A 20,353-nucleotide genomic window follows, 5' to 3' on the forward strand; every position below is an offset into this window, starting at 1 on the left:
CGCTCGTTAAACGGTGACATCAGTGCAGACCGGGCCGCTCCGTCACCCAAACTAACCTCAAAACCTCGCTCTGCCGGCATCAGGCCGCTTCAGGAGCCGTTGGTGTTGGATTCAGATCTGTCAGGCTCTGGGCTTGATTATTTAGGATCACTTTTACTGCCATGGAAATTATGGCTAATTCTACATCGGCTGTTAGATATACAGCCTAAGCCATGGATTGGTGGTTTGGTGTAGCGGTTAAAGCTGAAGTCACACTAAACTTTGTGTGTTTCTTTGACTTAAATTCATATATGAATACAAACGGAAAGTGAGCCTTACATACAAAGCATATACAAAATAAAGTATTATTTTGCTATATTATTTATTAAAAAAAAATTAAGTAAATATTATAGAATGTGGTTTTACCTACGTATATGATGGGTAATTTTATTGTATATATATTTTCTTAATTTATTGTATATTTATAAAAAATAACTATGAAAATATAAGGTATTTATAACGAAATAATCATGTATATAATATAAAATAATCATTTTTAGTAACTTTTTTGTAATTTTTTTTTTAAATATAATTTTATAAAATACAATTAATATTTAATTGAATAAATTCAGCCTTAGTGAGCAGAAGAGACTTCATTAACAAAAATCTTTCAAAAATTGATCAAAAACTTTTTAACAGTTTTTATATATACCTACCTAGTCATTATTGTCAGTTAAAAAGATTTGAAAAAGAATTTGAAAAAGTTGGATTTATGTGTGAACACTGTCTGTGTGTAAGTCTGAGACTAAAACAAAATTAGAGCAAAAATGAAGGATGCCAGTCGGCTGTTTGTTTGAGTGTTTCAGAGAGTCTGTAAATGTGCTGACCAAGAGATTTCACAATGTTATCTGTCCACGGTCTCTGTTTCTTTTCACAGTGTGTTCAGTGAGAGGGAAACCCTAGTATCAGACATAAAGCAGACATATAGTTGAGCTGACTAATCTACAGCCTCAGTCTGAGAGGAAGACCTGTAAAGGACAGAACAGAGGGAGTTTGATGTCTATGAGACGAGACTGTGGGTCAGAGAGGTTAAAAATGTGAAAAGCATCCAAAACCTAGTGACATGAGCATTAAAATCTGGCCAATGTGGTGCATATAAATTGATGGTTAACTTTGGAAATAGTTGTCATGTTGGATGTGTGTCTTAAAATGTTCATTTAAAATGCAAATTAACAAAGTTCCTGAATTGCAATAGTTGATTGGAAGTGTAATCGCTTAATTTCACACTTGCATGCATTATGAACCAAACAGGAAGGCGATTGCTAAGAGGATGCTTCAGTTGTTTATGAAGCTTTAATGAAGACGAATCATGCCAGGCGGTAGCATGGAGATGCGAGTGAACTCTTTTGTTTGGACTAGCGTGGTTTGCTGAACGTTAAGAGAGTTTATATTGTAAACTGCACTCTTAACATCTCGCTGTCACTGCATAATGATGTGTTTTTATGCATGATTAATGAAATGCGCTGCTGGTGTCATTCTTGATAAATGCTTGATGTGTGTGTCTGTGTTGTTTTCATCAGTGAGTTCAGCGAGTGTAAATGTGTTTATACTGTTGATGTCTCTGTGGTAAACTGTCTTGTCTGGGAGGAAACCATTTGCTTATGCTTGTACAAAAACCCACAGGCTCTGGTCCAAAATACTGTAGTGAACTGCTGTGCTGGCATGGCAAAATAACCATGGCAATTATAAATGCATAATAAAATAAATAATAAATAAATGATTTTTTTTGGAAATTATAAAGCTATTTATTTTATCATTTCCAGGGAGCTACTTTTTTTTTTAATTATTATTATTTTTTGAGTGAGCTATTTTTAGTGAGCTTAGTGGCATAGGAAACTGGGAAAATTATATATAATAATTATTATTATTTTAAATATACAAATTATATATATGTACACATGTTTATTATTTATTAATTAACTAGGTTTTTTAATTAACTACATTTTTATTAATTTATTTTAGTGAGCTTTGCTGGCGTGGGAAATTAACCATGAAAATTAGAAATAAATAATAAAATAATGATAAATCAAATAAAATTTCTAAATAAGTTATGGATGTATATTTTATTTAATAAGTAAACATTTTATTTGATTTATTTCTAATTTCCATATATGGAAAGAAATTGTACATTTATGCTGAATTAAAAAAAAAAAAAAAAAGTTCATAATGCAGTTTTGCAGTAACAAAACCTATTCAAAAAAGACCTCTATTGTGTGAGAGAAATGAAGAGATCAATGATGCATTTTCGTTTGAGTGAGAAATATGATGTCAGTTTACGTGCAGGTATTTAATTTTGCAATTTTATTTTAATATAACATTTTCAACTATTTTCATTTAAAGTCGTTTTGTGGTTTCTCTGAATTTTGCTGAGGCTGCCTGGTTGAGATATGCTGATATGAATGTGTGATATGTACATGTAATATTACTTTAATATCATATAGAGACAGATGAGGCCACAGAAAAGAGCTTCATTAGGTCATTACAGAGGTCTGATCTAAATCGAATCAGGCCTGAAATAGATGTAGTTTCCAGGGAGATTGTTGTCAGGGCAAACCTGATGTTTGAAAGCATTGATTAGCGATGTTGTGTTCATGGCATCACTGCAGCAGGCTGCAAACGCCAAAGAGATTTATAAATAGCATGGATTGAAAAAAGACTATCTGCGAGTGATTTTAACCTTTGTGCAACCTTATGGACATTTTTGTCCATTTTAGTTTATTAGAACTTTGTGTTAATGCTAACTGCATACATTTTGGCTCAGGTGTGTATTTTTATTGGAATTTTAATATTCCACCCTCATTTCCTTTAATAAATTTATTTTACACTATGTAGAAAAAAGTGAAACACTGATGCAATTTTTGTTAATAGATTTTTGTTAAAAATTAATAATTTTTTACCAGATGGTGCCATTTTTTCAGGTTTGGTCTATAAAGCAAATACTTGCTTTATTCCTGTTTTCTGCTTCTGAATATTATAGAGCCAATTGAATAAATAATGCAGCTATAATTGTGTGGGTGTGTTGGTATAGATGTCAGAGTGTGGTTTGTATGTGTGTCATAAAAAAAAAATGTGTGTGTGTGTGTGCTTGTAATATTTGAGAAATAAAACTCTACTGTAAATCACAAATCCAAGCACTGTGTGCACCAGCAGAGTTTTGCTGGTATCTAATGGGAAACATTTGGTACTGCGCCCAAACAAAACCTCAAATTTGGAACTTGTTTAGATTTATGGCTTTGATTTTCTAGCAGGTTTAGAGTTCAACATGTAACATAATATATTTATTTTATATAAAATATTGTTCATAAAGCATTTTCATCAACTTAAACTTCAATAACTTTTTTTTTGGTTTCATTTTTTAAACGTTTTTTACTTCAATGATAATCTGCCATGGGGCGTCTTTAAAACGAGACCAAACGTAACTATTTTTAATCGCGGTGCTGTTTAACTGAAAAAAGTATGCCATTTTTGCTAATAGGCTTTCATTCTGTTGGCAAGGTTTCAAAATAAAACATTTTATCAGATGGTGCCATTTTTTCAGGTTTAGTCTATAAAGGGTCTATACTCGCTTTATTCCTGTTTTCTGCTTCTGCATATTATGGACCCAATTGGATAAATAATGCAGCTATAATTGTGTGGGTGTGTTGGTATGGATGTCAGAGTGTGGTTTGTATGTGTGTCATAAAAAAAAATTGTGTGTGTGTGCATGTATGTTCTTGTAAAATTTGAGAGTGAGAAACTCTCCTGCAAATCACAAATCCAAGCACTGTGTGCACCAGCAGAGTTTTGCTGGCATCTAATGGGGAAAATGTGGTACTGCGCCCCAACCAAAATTTTACTGAAAGCTAATTTTTTGAGATATCAACCTCAAATTTGGAACACAACTTGTTTAGATTCATGGCTTTGATTGTCTAGCAGGTTTAGAGTTCAACAGGTTTCATATATAAAATATTCATAAAATAAAAATAAAATATTGTTCATACTTCATAAATCATTTTCATAAACTTAAACCTGTATAGCTTTTGTTTGGTTTCACTTTTTAAACTTGTTTTACTTCAACAATAATCTGCCATGGGTCTTCTTTAAAATGAGACCAAACATAAGTCTGTGCTCCCAAGCTTCCAATTTTTATGACCGTTTTTTTGACATGGACATTTTTGTCCACTATGGACCAAAGTGTAACTTTTTTTTATTGATGCACAAGGGTTAAATAAGTAATGCTCAGCAGAGTTAGTCAGTGATTAGGCAATGTCGTTAGTCAATGAAATGTCTAGACCAAAGTTTGGTGGTTTGCTTTATGGTGGAGATCTCCCATACTTGTTTTCTCTCTTTTCAGCTGCCTATCAGAATCAACACGACACGCTGGAGCGTTATGACGTAATCGAACCACACCTGCTCATTGGAGGACAGCAGAGACCGGTTAGTCTCATAAAGTCAATGGTAAGTCACTTGTAAAATCAAGTTCCCAGTTTTTTCATTCAGGAACACATTATAGCCATGTACACATTGCAGCTAAATTCGGTTGTCAATGAACCAGTGCTTAATTCTGTTCTGAACCCACACAGTTCAGTCATTTAAAACTGCATCCTACATGCTGAATTCACTCCTGAAAAATGCAGGTAGTGACAACCACATTTAGAGAGATTCTATGCAGTGTTTACGGAACTGAATTGAACAATTACGTATCAGAGTTGTGTCTTTTCAGTATGTGCGGTGCAAGAAATCACAGAGGTATGTTTTGACTCATTAGTGTTGCCAGATCTTGCTAGGAAAAAAAAGAACAAAACAAAACAAATTAAAAACAAGCCATCAATAAACTCAAAACCAGAAGACACACAACAAAATATGGCAACCTGCACATTTTATTAACCCCTAATAGATATTGTTTCTTGAGCCGAGTCCAAACACCAAACCCAAAGACTATAATAAGCCTCGCTTATCATAAGTGGACATGGCAACTCTTCAAGAGCACACTCTGCAAAAGGGTTGCCAAATCTGCATTTTTTACAAGAAATTGTGACTCTGGACTACAAAACCAGTTATAAGTAGCATGGGTATATTTGTAGCAAAGGCCAACAATACATAGTATGGGTCAAAATTATCGATTTTTATTTTATGCCGAAAGACATTAGGATATTAAGTAAAGATAATGTTCCATGAAGATATTTTGTAAAAATTTTTGCACCCTCAGATTCCATATCTTCAAATAGTTTTGTCTTGGCCAATTATTGTCCTATCCTAACAAACTATACATCAATGGAAAGCTTATTCGGCTTTCAGATGATGTATAAATCTCAATTTCAAAAAATGAGACTTATGACTGGTTTTGTGGTCCAGGGTCACAATTGGGCTACTTTTAAACGGTTGCTGCGCGTTATGGTTTGACATACCCATAAATTGTATTGCTGAAATGCTTATATCGAAATATTTTATCAGTGATAAATCTGCACTAGATGTTCAGTTTCTTGAAGGAGAGCCACTGGTAAGGAGCTTTGAGCTGTGTTTATGATCACTACCATATAGTAGTTTTCAGTTTGCATTAAGGTGACTGTAAAATATGTACTTTAGGTAAGGGAATAGCATATTTTGATGACTTTTGTACGCAGACCTGGCAACCCCTGGCTCTGCGAAGCTGACTTCCAAACAAACAAAACTGTAATTCACTCCCATACGGTTGTCACTCCTGAAACTTTACAGTGTGTACATGGCCTACATAGGCTATTCCTAGTTGACTTTAAAGTTAAAAGTTTGTGTTCTCAGCACCGATTCTGATTACATGCTGGTTGAACAAGGAGTGAGTTTGAACTGATATGTTTTGGGAAGCGGTGAACAGACCTGCCTGTGAGGGAATATTGTTCCTGGAGGGGATGTGTTGCTTTTGTCCTTAATGAAAAACATTTCTCAACCAATTAATGGAATGAAGACGTGCAGGGCTGTTTTGAAGCCATTTGTTAATTTTTTTACTCAGAGTCTGTTGTTTTCTTACTGGAGTTTGTAAAAAGGTTTTACAGAGAGATTTTACATGTGTACCGCCGTGAGCAACAATCTTAGAGTAAATAGGACCACCCAGGGATCTGTGTGGAGATTCAGCATTAAAAATGTAGGGGAAAAGGCCATTGAACTAGTGAGAGTTTGTTAAATTGTGGATTGTGACAAGTTCCTGTGAGAAATAGCTTGTCTAAAATGATGCCTGTGAAAAATCACTACTTGAAAAAAGCATTTGAACCTTTACTTTAACCAATCCTGCATGCTGATAAATTCATGCACATCAGTTTCCAGCTTCTAAGACCATGTAACATTTCAAGTGGGTACATTCATTTTTTTCTTTAAAGGAGAAAAGCCTGACGATCATATTTGAGACTCACATTTCAACATGATTTTTCTAAAAAATAAAATGATTTATGGATAATCTAGTAATGGTGTGTAGTAGATTTTGTACAACAGCTTTTTAGCAAAGTTTTGATTTTGTTAATAATTTAGAGGCCGATTTGCGTATAAACTATGAGACAGTAGGTTTTAGGGTTAACATTACAAGCAAAAGTATCAGCATAGGGTTTGAAAAAACATGAGGCTGAATAATGATGACAGAACTGTCATAATTAGGTGAATTACTCCATTTAACTTGGTCATTCCAGATTGCATAAATTCTTATTTTACAGCCCTTGTAGATTTGCATGCATTTTATTTATGGTCTTTTGCTTTTAATATATAGGACCGTCAAGGGAGGGAGTAACTCTGGGAATAAAGTGGGGAAATGTATTGGCACATAATGCAGTCTGGACTCACATCATCAAAAACCGAGCACATGCTTTACCTGCCGTGCCACCTGCCACGGCTCCTTACATGTGTTTTTCAGATCATTGTTGTTCTTCATGATCCAGTTGGCACAGGCATGCTGCCTGACACAATGACATTCTCCTGTAAAGTTTCCTGGAGCAGCGCAAGAACATCACTGAATACTCCCAACACCACACTTCAAGCCCGGGATGAGGCTCTTCAGCTGGAATGCTGTGTTTTGTTTTTGTGGGACATTTATTGTTGATACTGACACTTTAAACTTTTATTCCGGCTTATTTTGCTCCAGTGCACCAATGGCTATTTAGATCCTCCTGGTGGTCTTTGATAAAATTGAGATGGGAGGTAATGTTATTGTTGGAGACCAGTGATTATTCAGCAGTGCAAGTCTATTTTGTTCCTTTTCAGTAAATTTATGAATTAGTGATGGAGTCTGTGACCAAAAAGATTTGTTCATTGACTATTTCACCAGTAGGAGGCGAATGAATACCTGAAAGCCAATGAAAGTCAATGCCAGTCGCATCTGAAGACCCTTCACCAAGTTCTTTCGTACTTCTTGCTCTGAGGTTTTGCAGTGATTTAACTTTGAAAGGTCTCCGAGGAACCCTTACAGGGGTGTTAAATTTGCTCCATTTATTTGCTTTACTATGGATTTATGGAGGTCAAAGTTGTTAGTGGCGGTTTTGTAACCAAGTTGCATCAACAAGAACGTCAGCCCCCAAATATCTTTTCATCAGAGATTTATAAATGCACTCCTACAAACCTACAGACTCTCATCGTATCCCATGCGGTTTAGTAGTTTTTCCAACAAATACAGTGAATGCTATATCCATGCATTCAATAAAAAGGCCACAAGTTGATGTACATTACAGAGATTTGACCATTGGAGACCATGCATTTTCCATTGGCTTTTGTTTAATTAGCTTTTCTTTGTTTTCCATCACTAGGATGAAGGTCAGCCCATATTCTAGGTCAAATTTGTGCTATACACTTAGACTTTCTCTCACGAATGACGTATGGTCCTCTTCATGTTAGACAGATGATTCATGTTTATTTCTGCTGTATTTTGTCAACGCCTGGCTGGTTTAAATCCATTTCCCTCAGAGGCTCGGAGTAAATCTGCCGAACTTTCAGACTTCCAGAGCGTGAAGAGAATTAATGTCAGAGAGAATTGAAACATAAAGCTAATCCTGACAGCTACAGACTTATGACACAATGGCAGATTCATATTATCCTATACAAAAGCACACTCAAAACTGGAAATATGCTTTCTCTCACTGTGTATTGGTCTCAGGATTTGCATTGTCTTAAATGCAGCTGTTAGAACGTCATCTTCCATGAATATTACGCTAGCAGAAGTTAAGCCAACATGAAACGGCTATTGCAACCTGTTTTACTTTCATAATGTGATGCATTCTGAATGAAACACAATATTTAGAGGAAATAAAGATGCATAACCACATTTTTATTTTACAGTCCATTGGGAATATGTGTTTTTGTGCTAACCACTTTTAATATGGACACACATGGATAAAATATGGATTTGAGTTCATTGTTGACTTGTTGTGTGAATAAACTAGCACTTTATTTAGTTACTCTGTCATGCAACCATAAACACTAACATTTCATCTAACATAACATTTCAAATTATTGTCAGGAAATCATAAAGTAAATGCAATCAGACAGATTGAAGTGTGTTGAGATGGGTTTGCCCTTATAACATGGTATTTATAGAGCATCCACAAGTGGAGCAGGTGTGTGTAATTATGTATTTAACCAATCAGCTGCCAGCTCTTAAAGTGGCAATCAACCAATTATATCCACTAGAGTATATGGGTGGATGCAGATGAAATGCTAATGCAGCAACGTATCTAATATGATGGTTTGGTCTAATTTTTTTCTTATTTTTTTATTTTTTAAATGTTCACAGCTTGCTCATTTTTGTTGTTTCTGTATTGAAATGACCCATAAAAAGTCTCTTGCTGTGTGCATTTTGATGCATGATCAATATCTGCTATGATATTGATCAATATCTTCTGAACATCTATTAGTCTTGCACAAAATTGGATTTAAATACATATTTTAAAGTAATTTTAAACCCACTTTCTTTTTTTATTACTATTGTTGTCATACTTTTTTAGTTTCATTTTATTTATATATATATATATATATATATACACACACACACACAGTGCCCTCCATAAGTATTGGAACAGTAAAGACAAAATTGCTCTGTTGGCTGTGGAGTCAAGACATTTGCAAATATGATTAAAAGATGAATATGAGTACAAAACTACAGAATGTCACATTTTATTATTAGCCGTTTCAACACACATGTTTTACCAAATAAAAAGAACAGCACTTTTAGAGTTCATCCCACTCATTGATGTGAGCAGAAGTATTGGGACAGTTGAACATAAGGCAGATATAAAAGATTAAAAGCTATTATTTAGTTGCAGATCCCTTGCACACAATCACAGCAGTGAGTCTGTGACCCATAGACATCACCAGACTCTTGCTCTCATCCTTTCAAATACTTTTCCCAGCCTTTAATGAAGCCAATTCCAATTGTTGCTTGTTTTGGGGAGTTTCTGCCTTTACTCTTCTCTTCAGCTGGTGAAATTCATGTTCAATCAGATTTAAATCTGGAGATTGACTTGGGCAATCTAAGACTTTCCATTTCTTTGCTATTATAAATTCTTTGGCTGATGCCATTGTCCTGATGCAATATGAAGCACTTCCCAATGAATCTGGTGGCATTTTCTTGAATATTGGTAGGCAAGATGGTTTTGTACCCTTTCAAATACATTCTGCTGCTGTCATCATACATTAAGTCATCAGTAAAGTTGAGAGGGCCTGTTCCAGAGACAGCCATGCACGCCCATGCCATGACACCACCTCCACCATGCTTTACAGATGAGGCTTTATGCTTGGGATCATTTGCAGTTCCCTTTTTTTTCTCCACATCCTTTTTGCTTTTCCATCACTTAGATAAAGGTTCATCTTTGTCTCATCGGTCCATAAACACAGTTCCAAAACTCTTCTGGCTCACCTTTGTGCTTTTTTGCAAACTCTAATCTTGCCTTTCTATTTTTGGTGCTGGTCAGAGGTTTGCATCTTGCTGTGTAGCATCTGTAATTCTGTGTCAAAGTCTCCTGAGGACAGTAGATTGTCAGAGCATCACCCCAGCTTTCTGGAAGTTGTTGGTGATTTTACAGACACGTCTTTTAGGATTAATTTTCACAGCTTTTATGATTTGTCTGTCATCAACTACTGTTGTTTTCTCACCTGATCAGGTCGTTGTTGGTTGCTGGTGGTTTCCAAACTCTTGATTTCTCCATTCCCTTTATTTTTGCTATAGCTCTAAATGACTTCCTCCTTTCTTTTAGCATCCAAATTGCTTGCTTTTCTCTCAGAGTCAGCTCCCTCATCTTCTTCCTGGTTTGTGTGTGTCATCATCGAATGCAGGATTCAGAATGCAGAAGTTATGGATATAATTGATACGACATATTCCCTGCTTTTAATATCTGAAGAATTAATGCAACAGGACACACTTAGAAAGACCTGTGAGGCAACTGCTCCAATACTTATGCTCACATCAGATAGAGGGATGAAACTCTAAAAGTGCTGAACTTCTTAGCTGGTAAAACATCTGTGTGTTGAATCACCCAATTATAAAACATTACATTCTGTAGTTTTGTCTCATATTCATCTTTTAATCATATTTGTAAATGTCTTGACTCCACAGGCAACAGAGCAATTTTGTCTTTACTGTTCCGATACTTTTGGAGGACACTGTATGTATACACACACACACACACACACACACATGTATATGCAAAACAAGAAAGTCACAATTTTCTGATTTGTCGCTGATTTGTTTTCAGAGAAAATAAATTTCTTCTCATCTTTGTCTGGTTTTAGGCTCATCCTGGATCACTGAAGGTGCTGATAGAAGTGGATGGAGAGCAACTGCTACTTGCTTTGCAGAAAAATGAGTAAGTCCTTCATTAATCTGTCACTTTACCAAATGTGTAATGATGGTAACAGAAGGTAATACCATGGTACTTTGATACACTATGGCAGGGGTTTTCAATATTTTAAATGCTACAGCCCCCCAAATATGATTATGCTCTTGCGAAGGACCCCATCATAAAATAAAAAAAGTAATGTTATAAAAAAAAAAAAAAAAAAAATATATATATATTCTATTGTATATTTATTTATATTACATTGTTTTTCCAACCCCCTGTAGTACTGTACTGTTAGAATTAATGAACTAATTTATTTATGGCAGCGGCTATTTACACTAAGTGTAAATAGCATATTTTTTTAGTGACAGATGCTATTTACACCAAGTGCAAATAGCAATGGGTTCTATTTACACTAAGTGCAAATAGCTATAGATTCTATTTACACTATGTTAAAATAGCAAGATTTTGTGCTATTTATACTACTTATTGCAAATAGTGGCAATTATCTGCACCTCAGTATTGTAGTACATTATAAAACAGTACGCAATAATAACATACTGAGTGTAAATTATAATTTTAATTCAAATTTATTAAATGGATGCCACCTTATTGGGACAATAAAGCCCTCCCTACACCTACCCGATACTTTATTTTCAACTTTTTGATTATTTCCTTCATTTTTATTGAAAATAAATGCCTTTCTGATGCGATATGAGATTTAAAAAGGGAGAAAAAAATGTTTGGCAAAAGGTGGGCTCGAACTCGGGTCGCTCGCGTCAAAAAGCATGTGCCTTACCATCTACGCCACTGAAACTGATGTTGATCTAGCTTCTTTTCTTAATGTTGACTAACGCAATCACACGTTAGTGGGCGGAGTTAGTGTAAATAGCCTTTGCCAACAAGATGGGCTATTTGCACTTAGTGTAAATAGACACTCCGTTTATTTATTTAGTCATTCATTTATTTAAAGAATTTTTCAAATGTATTTTAATAATTTTTATTAAGTTTTGCATTTAATTAGTAGTTATTCATTTTTACAGACTTCTTAGCAATCCTGTACATGGTTGCTTACAGAATATCATAGTATTTATTTTGTACACATACTTTATTTCATCCGAATCCATTTATAGATATAAATGCATGACATCTGTGTTGGCAGTTCCTTTTGTATGATAGAAAATGCACTTCACAATTTTATCGTAGTTTCATCACTGTACAGTTCAAATGGGAACACAGAATCTGAATCTTTCTGCCATTTTTATTTAATTTTTTATTACAGTTCTGGCTAATACTAAATTGCAGTTTTATTGTACTCTTTTTGTGGTAGTTTTGGGGTTTTATCAAAGTTTTGACTATTTGACTTAGTAATGTGCATAAACGTTTTCCATTTAAATATGGGGCCACAGTTTGTTTATCTAGTGTATATTCAACAGGCTTGTCAGTTCTTGCATCATTGTGTTGCTCAGAATAAAATGTCAGAGAAGCTATTAGTTCAGTCCGTATTTTAGTTTGGTGTTTGATTGCTACATAAGGCACTATAGTATATCTCTGTCTGCCTTGTTAGACCAGTGTGGAGCGGTCAATCAGGTCGGTGTAATGAAGCTCGTGTCAGACGAACCCTTGCCGGCTCTGTTTTTGAATGCAAATGAACATTCGCCTTGACAGCTTCGTGCCGGAGGCGACAAAACACCACAAGAGTCTAATTTCTGAATCTACCGATTCCCATGCTCTTCATTTAACATGCAGCATCTCATCCAGAGAGTGAGATGGTGGGAGTGTAGGTTTGAAGGGTAGGTGAGCGGTAGTGATGCAACTGAGATCTGAGAACTCACCTCTGAATTTATTCAGGCTAACACTGATCTTCATGGTAAGAGTGATTGAAAACCCTTCTCTGGTATAACACGGAGCATGTGTGAATGTGAACCAGAGCGTGAAGAGGAAAAAAGAAACATTCAGAGACTGCGGCACATTTAAAGTTGCAAGGGGGTGAAATTATACGGTGTAAGTGACCTTGAAGTTATAGACTTATAGACTAACTAGAAGTTATAGGCTGCATGCACAGTGCTGTTAAATGCGGTCCAGATCTTGTTTTCTTATGAGACAGGACACTAAATTGTGTTTTCAGTTCTGATCTTGGCCACCGTGACTTCAAAGTAGTCCAAATTTTAGTCATTTGATGTAATCAGATACTTGTTCAGACATTGTATCAATATCTGTCACGTTAATTATGATATCAGTATTTATTGGATCAGAAATACAAGAAAAAAACAGTAATATCGTGAAATATTATTACAATCTAAAATAACTGTTTTCTATGTGAATATGTCAAATGTAATTTATTCCTTTGATCAAAGCTGAATTTCCAGCATCTTTACTCCAGTCTTCAGTGTCACATGATCAGAAATCATTCTAATATGCTGCTCAAGAAACATTATATTATTATTATTATTATTATTATTATCAATGTTGAAACGGTTGTGCTGCTTCATATTTTTGTGGAAACCGTGAAACAATTTATTTTTCAGTATTTGATGAATTGAAAGGTCAAAAGGACAACATTTATTTGAAATAGAAATCTTTTGTAACATTATAAATGTCTTTGTCACTTTTGATCAGTTACAGCACATTCTTGCTGAATAAGCATATTCATTTCTTTTAAAAACCTTTTGAACAGTAGTATATACAAATATGCTTTATAGACATAAAAGCAGTATTGCCATAAAGCCTGTTTTCCACAAAGCTTCAGTGTTATTGTGACTTTTGGTTGAGGTTGCAGTGGTCAGACAGTGTTGTGTGGAAATGAAATCCAGCATTTGTTATACTGTATAAGGAAGAGAACGAGTGAGAGAGATCTCGTGTGAGTCTTGTGCTCCAGTGAAGCTGATGAATTCCAGTTGTTGAAACTGAATGAAGCAAAGCGGAGCAGAAAAAACATTCGTCAAATGAAATTATCAAAATTGAAAGCTCAGATTTGTTTTTCAAACTATCTGATTTCAGCACAAGAAGTTCACAACGTTGTGGGAGGTGCTCAGCATGCTGATTTACTGGGTCAAAGATTTCAGTTCTTTCTAAAGCAGCAATGAAGCACATATGATGACCACTGGTTTGTTTCTTATTTTCCTACACTCTTAGTCTATGAATGCTTGATCGCAGTTTAAGCCCTAATCACACTGCACGATTTTCGGCTGTCCCAGACGAAAGATTGGCATTGTGAAACAATCGAGGCCAATCATAAATCGCCGCAATTGCTTCACGATGCCAGTCTTTCGTATCTTTCGGGCTTTATTCACTGTAAGACTATGGCTGAGTCAAAGCAGTAGACTTTAAATTAAATGGGTTATGCATGTTTTCTGTAGGAAACACGAGTACAGCAGGAATCCTGTATTGAGTTAGAAACGGTCTTAATAGAACATGATATTTTAAGGGTCAAGAGTCATGCGCATGTTTTTATAGGCGTAGGTCACCAAAAAAATCTATATTCTGTTATTCAGTCACCCTCAAGTTGTTCCAAACCTGGATGAGGTTTGTTCTGCTGAACATAGAAGAAGATATTTTAAAGAGTTGCTGGTAACCACTGACTTCCATAGCAGGGGAAAAATACTATGGAAGACAATACCACAGCTGTTTGCTTACCAACACTCTTTCATTGAATTTCATAGTATTTTTCCCTACTATGGAAGTCAATGGCTGATGCAACTTTGTTTACCAACATTCTTCCAATGACTTCCATTGTATATTTTTTTCCAATTTTGTTTGCTCCTACTATGGAAGGCAATAGCTACCGCAACTGTTTGCTTGCCAACGGTCTTCCACTGACTTCCGTATTATATTTTTTTCCCTACTATGGATGTAACTGGCTACTGCAACTGTTTTCTTACCAACATCGTTTCATTGATTTTCCATATTTCCCCCTTTTTTTCCCCTGAAGTCAATTGCTAGTGACTCTTCAAAATATCATATTTTGTGTTCAACAGAAGAAAGAAACTCATACAGGTTTGGAACAACTCGAGGATGAGTAAATGATGACAGAATTTTCATGTTTGGGTGAACTATGCCTTTTTAATGGAAGATTGTAATAAGACATATAAAGCTGAATTAAACTGTCAAAAATCTCTGTACGATCTCCTAAAACTCAGTTCATCTAGATAAGAACATGAATTGAATTTAATCTTCTTGATTTTATTCAAAGCCCTTCATTAAGTTGTATAAGTAAATTTAATTTCTGTGAATAACCTGAACTGGAAATGGACTTCAAATTGGATCTATTCCTCTTCAAAGAACAGAACAAGGTATATTATTCATCTGCCTAGTCAAATACAAAAGTATAATTTTGTGAGCAGTGGGGTGGCATCACTCCTGTAGTTTCTGAGATTGTAGGGAGAATTGAATTGTAGGGTGTTGCACTGATTAGGGTGCATCGGTATATTCAGTATGTTAGTGTACAGGTTATTTAGTGCATTATTTTTCTGCATACTCAAATTGCAATCTTAATTTGACCTGTAATATTTAATTTAAGCGAGACGAGCCTGCGGAAGTGATTTTTTTTGGACTGTTTCCATGGTAATGCGAGGGGCGTGTGAGAAAGAGACACAGGGGTGGAAAGGAGACAACCTCAGTGGAAAGCCTCTCATGAGAGCTGGAGACATGTTATTATCAGAGACATGACCACTCCATGTGTCAGACAGCAGAACAAGAGCTCCACAACACCTTCTCACATTATCATGAAGCGATAAACCCAAGCAGATGATGAATACGGACTCCTGTAAAGTGTTTCAGATGGAACACAGAGGCTGTTTCAGAGGAACATTAGAAGGGAAGATAAGACTTAGTTCACACTGCAGGCTAAAGTGGCCCAAATCCGACATTTTTGCCATTTTTTTTCAAATCAGGCCCAGGCCACTTTCATATGTGGTCCTAAATCGGATACATATCCTATGTTTTGCAATGTGACTTCAGTCTGAACGGCCATGTAGCATTTCATGCGATTTTTACGTCATTGAAATGTGACAGACGTCACAATTCTGCGCTGGAGGAGGCGGGAAGATTAAAATCACAATGGCAGGCAATATATAGACAATAATATCACTTTGTTATTTAGGCTCAGATTGCACATTAACTTAAAAATTGCTAAACACGTGCTAACACGAGCAGCATCCATTTTTATTTCCGCAAACACAGTGCGCTGCGTCTGACGTCACGTCTTCTTCAGGGCCGTATATGGTTCACACATGAGACTGATGGCAGTCGCATTTAAATGACAATGTGAACAACAGCGCAAAAAAATCAGATTTCAGCAAAAAATACAATCTGAGCATTAAGACCTGCAGTGTGAACTAAGTCTAAGATTTACTAGTTACTTAATCATAACCATTTCTCAAACTTGTGTGAACGTTCTGTAAAAAAAGAAATAATATGTGTTTACTTAGGCACTAATGAGTAAATCCTGACTGTTACTTTAATCCAGCAATGGCATTTCTATTATAATCTCACAAACACGTTCAGCTGCACAGACTGAAAGATGCTTATAGCAGCGCATCCACAGAGACACACAGACTCATCTGGAAAAGAGTTTCAGAATAACTGGAGCTGTAATGTGATGAACAGAGAGGAGAAGAGAAGAGGCCCTGAGTCGTGTTGACTTGGATCCAAAAAATATCTGTGTCAAATAACATTCAACAGAGAGCGTATCACAAAAGATACCTTTTAAGTTAATACAATATGAACGCAAGGAGAAATGATTTATTTTGCACTAAATTCAGTTCCGAGTCAACTAAAAAAGTGCAAGTGTGAACGCAGTTTTTGCTCATTGTTTTGATGTTTCATTGGGACGCCTTGATATCTGAGCAGCAGCTCCATGCGATGCTGAATGTTGATCAAGCCACAATTGAAACTGCAATCTGATTTTCTGACCAAATCATGCACAGATGAAAGCATTAGGCACTCGAAGAATAAGGGTGAGATATCTCGTTTCAGCGCAGAGCTGAAAAGACGAGAGAGCAGCAGCACAATGAGGCTCGAGTCATGAAAGAGAATGAGAGATGAGCGAGAGAGTGTGTGTGTGTTTGTAAGACATCCATACAAAAGACAAGAAAATGATGCTTAAAGAGACACAAGACTGTGACAAACACACCTCCTCCTCCTCCTCCTCGATCTGCATCTTGAGGGTTTATGTGATGTTTTCTGGGTTTCCCTTCTAATTAATTTGTAATGTCAAGGAGTCGGTCCCCTGCATTAATGACTGCTGTAAGCCGGCAGATAACTGGAGCTCTTGATAAGGCTGTCTGAAACACTCAGCACTTGAAGGTTTTGTTTTTCCAGGCTCATGTGCACTAATGAAGAGCTGGAGTCATGGAGCTGCATCATTTGCTAACAGTGGTACGGGTACAAAGGACTGTATTACCATAATCACTTGCCTGTAATGAAGTAATGTAAGGGAAAACGTTTAGATGTTCAAAAATATGAAAAAATATTAATTATTATTATAATAAATTATTATTAATACATATAATAGATATATTATAAAATATGAACGTGTTGAAACGGCTAATAATAAAATGTGACATTCTGTAGTTTTGTCTCATATTCATCTTTTAATCATATTTGCAAATGTCTTGACTCCACAGCCAACAGAGCAATTTTGACTTTACTGTTCCAATACTTTTGGAGGGCACTGTATATGTATGTGTATATATATATATATATATATGTATTGGAATTATTATATGCAATAATATAATTATTGGAGCAGCAATTATATGTAAAAAGTTTTATTATTATTATTATTATAAATTATTATTATTATTATATAAAAGCAATTTTCATTATTTAATTTTTTTAATAGGTGTTTAACTGCATTGCATCATGTAATAGTTTATGCTAGGCCTCAACGTGATGTCGTGCATTATCTACTTTCATATTTGATTTAAAAGCAACAGCTGTAGTTGTTCAGAACTGAGTTAATTGATGTGGTGTGTGTGTCTTTTAGTTGCATTTTCTTCTTTTATTTAGTACTAAATGTGCTGCCAGAATTACAGATGTGCAGAATTGTTCTTTTGATAATAGATTTCATTTTAAAAGCATTAAATTACTTGCACAGAAAAGCATTCAGGCATTACTCATGTCAGCTGGCCGTTATACAGTTTTCATTAACATTTCTCCATATTTTATGTTCTGTACAGTGACTTCATGCTTTTACTGACCAGCTCAAGTTCTTTGTCCTTATAAGGTGGACGTATGAACCAGGCGAATCAAAAGATGGATTCTGGGAGTTGAAATGGAGCCATTTGCATTGTTCTGTAATAATGAGTCATCGGTGTAATAGAGAGAAATATTAGCTTTGTTCAAAGCCTGGTGATCGGTTCATGTTTGGTGTGAGTGAGGGGATTCAGAAAAACCAATGGCCATAAATGGCTCTTACCACACATGAAACTGGATTTTGCATTATTTTTAATAAAAAAGTATCTTCATGACTTATGTTGAGCAGTGCTTGATCTTCTACATGACCGAAGTATTCTGATGTTCCTTATCTAATGATGAAAAGGGAGTTACACCAAAAGGCAAGACTTTCACTGAACCTTGTTTGCCAACAAGGCAAGCTATTTGCACTTAGTGTAAATAGACACTCTGAAAAATAAATGCATATTATGAGACGATGAAAGTGTTTTTTGATCTTGCGTGCATGTCAACCTGTTGTTGGGGACTCCCAAAACCAAAATATGAAAATTGAATTACCCATAATAGGGGCACTTTAAATTTTTAGCAAAGACTTGTATGTTTTTAATCTTGTTGTCTAATGTACCTGGCATTGCATGTAAAGAATACTGTCAGCACTTTGAAGAATTGCTTTTGTTCCTCTTTTTAAGTCGCTTTGGATAAAAGCATTTGCTAAATGCATGAATGTAAATATCTGCATAAATGTTTCAAGATTTCAAGATTTTTTTTATACGTCACATACACAATTATACAGAGTATAAGCAGCAGTGAAATTTAAGGATGATTTTCATGTTCCGTCTATCACACTAAACACATTTTCATCTAAATCTGTCTGCTTTCATTGGCTTGTGTCTTTATATGGATTTGAGTATGACTGTGTGTTTTTCCCTCACTCGCTCGTCTCACATCCTGTCTTCTCTCTGACACGCAGCCTGACCTCAGACAGAGCATCCTGTCGCTCTGCAGAGTCTCTTGACCTTTGACCTTGGCGCAGCGGCCCTCGGTCTGACAGCCTGTGCTGAATAAGCGTTTGGCCGGTCTGGAGGGGTTATAGATTACAAAAAACACCAAGCAAACAAAACCTCTTGCTTCCGCCCCATTTGACCAGCATTCACCCCTGAGTCCTGAAGATCTGCTAAGGAAACTGAACCCGGCTTTAGTGCTTTTCTTTTTCTTCGCTGATTTCAGGGGGTTTGGTTTGAGGCGGCGGGTTGCCCTCGAGCAGCGTTTCCCCCACTCGCACTCTTTAAAGCACATTAAAAGAGGAGCAGGGGCTTGTGGGAGTCTTTCCCTAGTGCTCATGCAGAAAGCAGATGTTGAATCCTGTGGTGCTGAGCACGAGTCTGGGGTTTGGCTTCAGATGGACGGGTGTGAGAGTTCTCTACAGGGACGCCGATGAAAGCTGAACGTACGATACTCGAGCTGCAGGAAGTGCTGCATGTGTGTAGCCGGGAAAGACAGCAAGAGTGTTTGTGAGGAATCGCTGAGACCAGAGGAAGTTAAATAGATCTGAGAACACATGTAGAGGTGGACAGATGATGTACTGTTGTTATTTAAGGATGGAGTAAAGCACAAATAGTGTGTGTGTGTGTGTATTTTTTTAATGGAAGCGCTGAGAGGTATTATTAGTATTATTATTTTATACAAATAATTATGTATTTATTTAGCAGTATATAATATAATAATAAAATAATATAAATATTTTATTTGAGATAAATTAAGATTAATTATATATATATATATATATATATATATATATATATATATATATATATATATATATATATATATATATATATATATGGTATATTAAATATAATAATTAAATATGTAATTATAGATAAATCATAGAAAGAGATATGTGTGCATGCACACACGTGTGTATGTTTGTTTATTTTACAATCATACAACTATTCAGTTACTAGTATTGATGTATTTGTATATCATAGTGATATGTAATACAATAAAGTAATTTTATATATATATATATATCAAAATATAATGTAATATAATTAGTTTTATAATTTGTTTATGCATATAATGATATATTATATTATTTTCACAGTCATACAATTATTTGTATTATTATATTTGTATATATTAGAATGATATATTATATAATAAAACATATTAATACATCGAAACACTTTTGCATACTGAGAAATGAAGCCTCATTGGCCCAGGCTATAGAAAATTAATAATAGAAATAAAATCTAATTATTTATGTTTTAATTTATCTTTCTTTGTTTTTTTATTTATTTTTATTATTTCCGTTATTTAGTAAATGAAGAAGCAAAAGAGTAAAGAAAGAGGTCACCCTAAGTGTTTTTGTAGTT

At 35.3% G+C, this 20,353-nt stretch overlaps 1 protein-coding gene across 1 annotated transcript in view; it reads left to right on the plus strand.

Moving 5' to 3' along the window:
* Positions 1-20,353, plus strand: part of adam12a (ADAM metallopeptidase domain 12a) — a 103,287-nt gene that overhangs the window by 15,667 nt on the left and 67,267 nt on the right. Inside the window, exons 2-3 of the mRNA XM_079388546.1 lie at positions 4,373-4,476; positions 10,756-10,829. Of these exons, the coding sequence (XP_079244672.1) occupies positions 4,373-4,476; positions 10,756-10,829 (178 nt within the window). The remainder of the gene's footprint in view (positions 1-4,372; positions 4,477-10,755; positions 10,830-20,353) is intronic.

The sequence above is a fragment of the Barbus barbus genome, assembly GCF_936440315.1.
Source record: "Barbus barbus genome assembly, chromosome: 32".
Classification (NCBI taxonomy): Eukaryota; Metazoa; Chordata; class Actinopteri; order Cypriniformes; family Cyprinidae; genus Barbus; species Barbus barbus.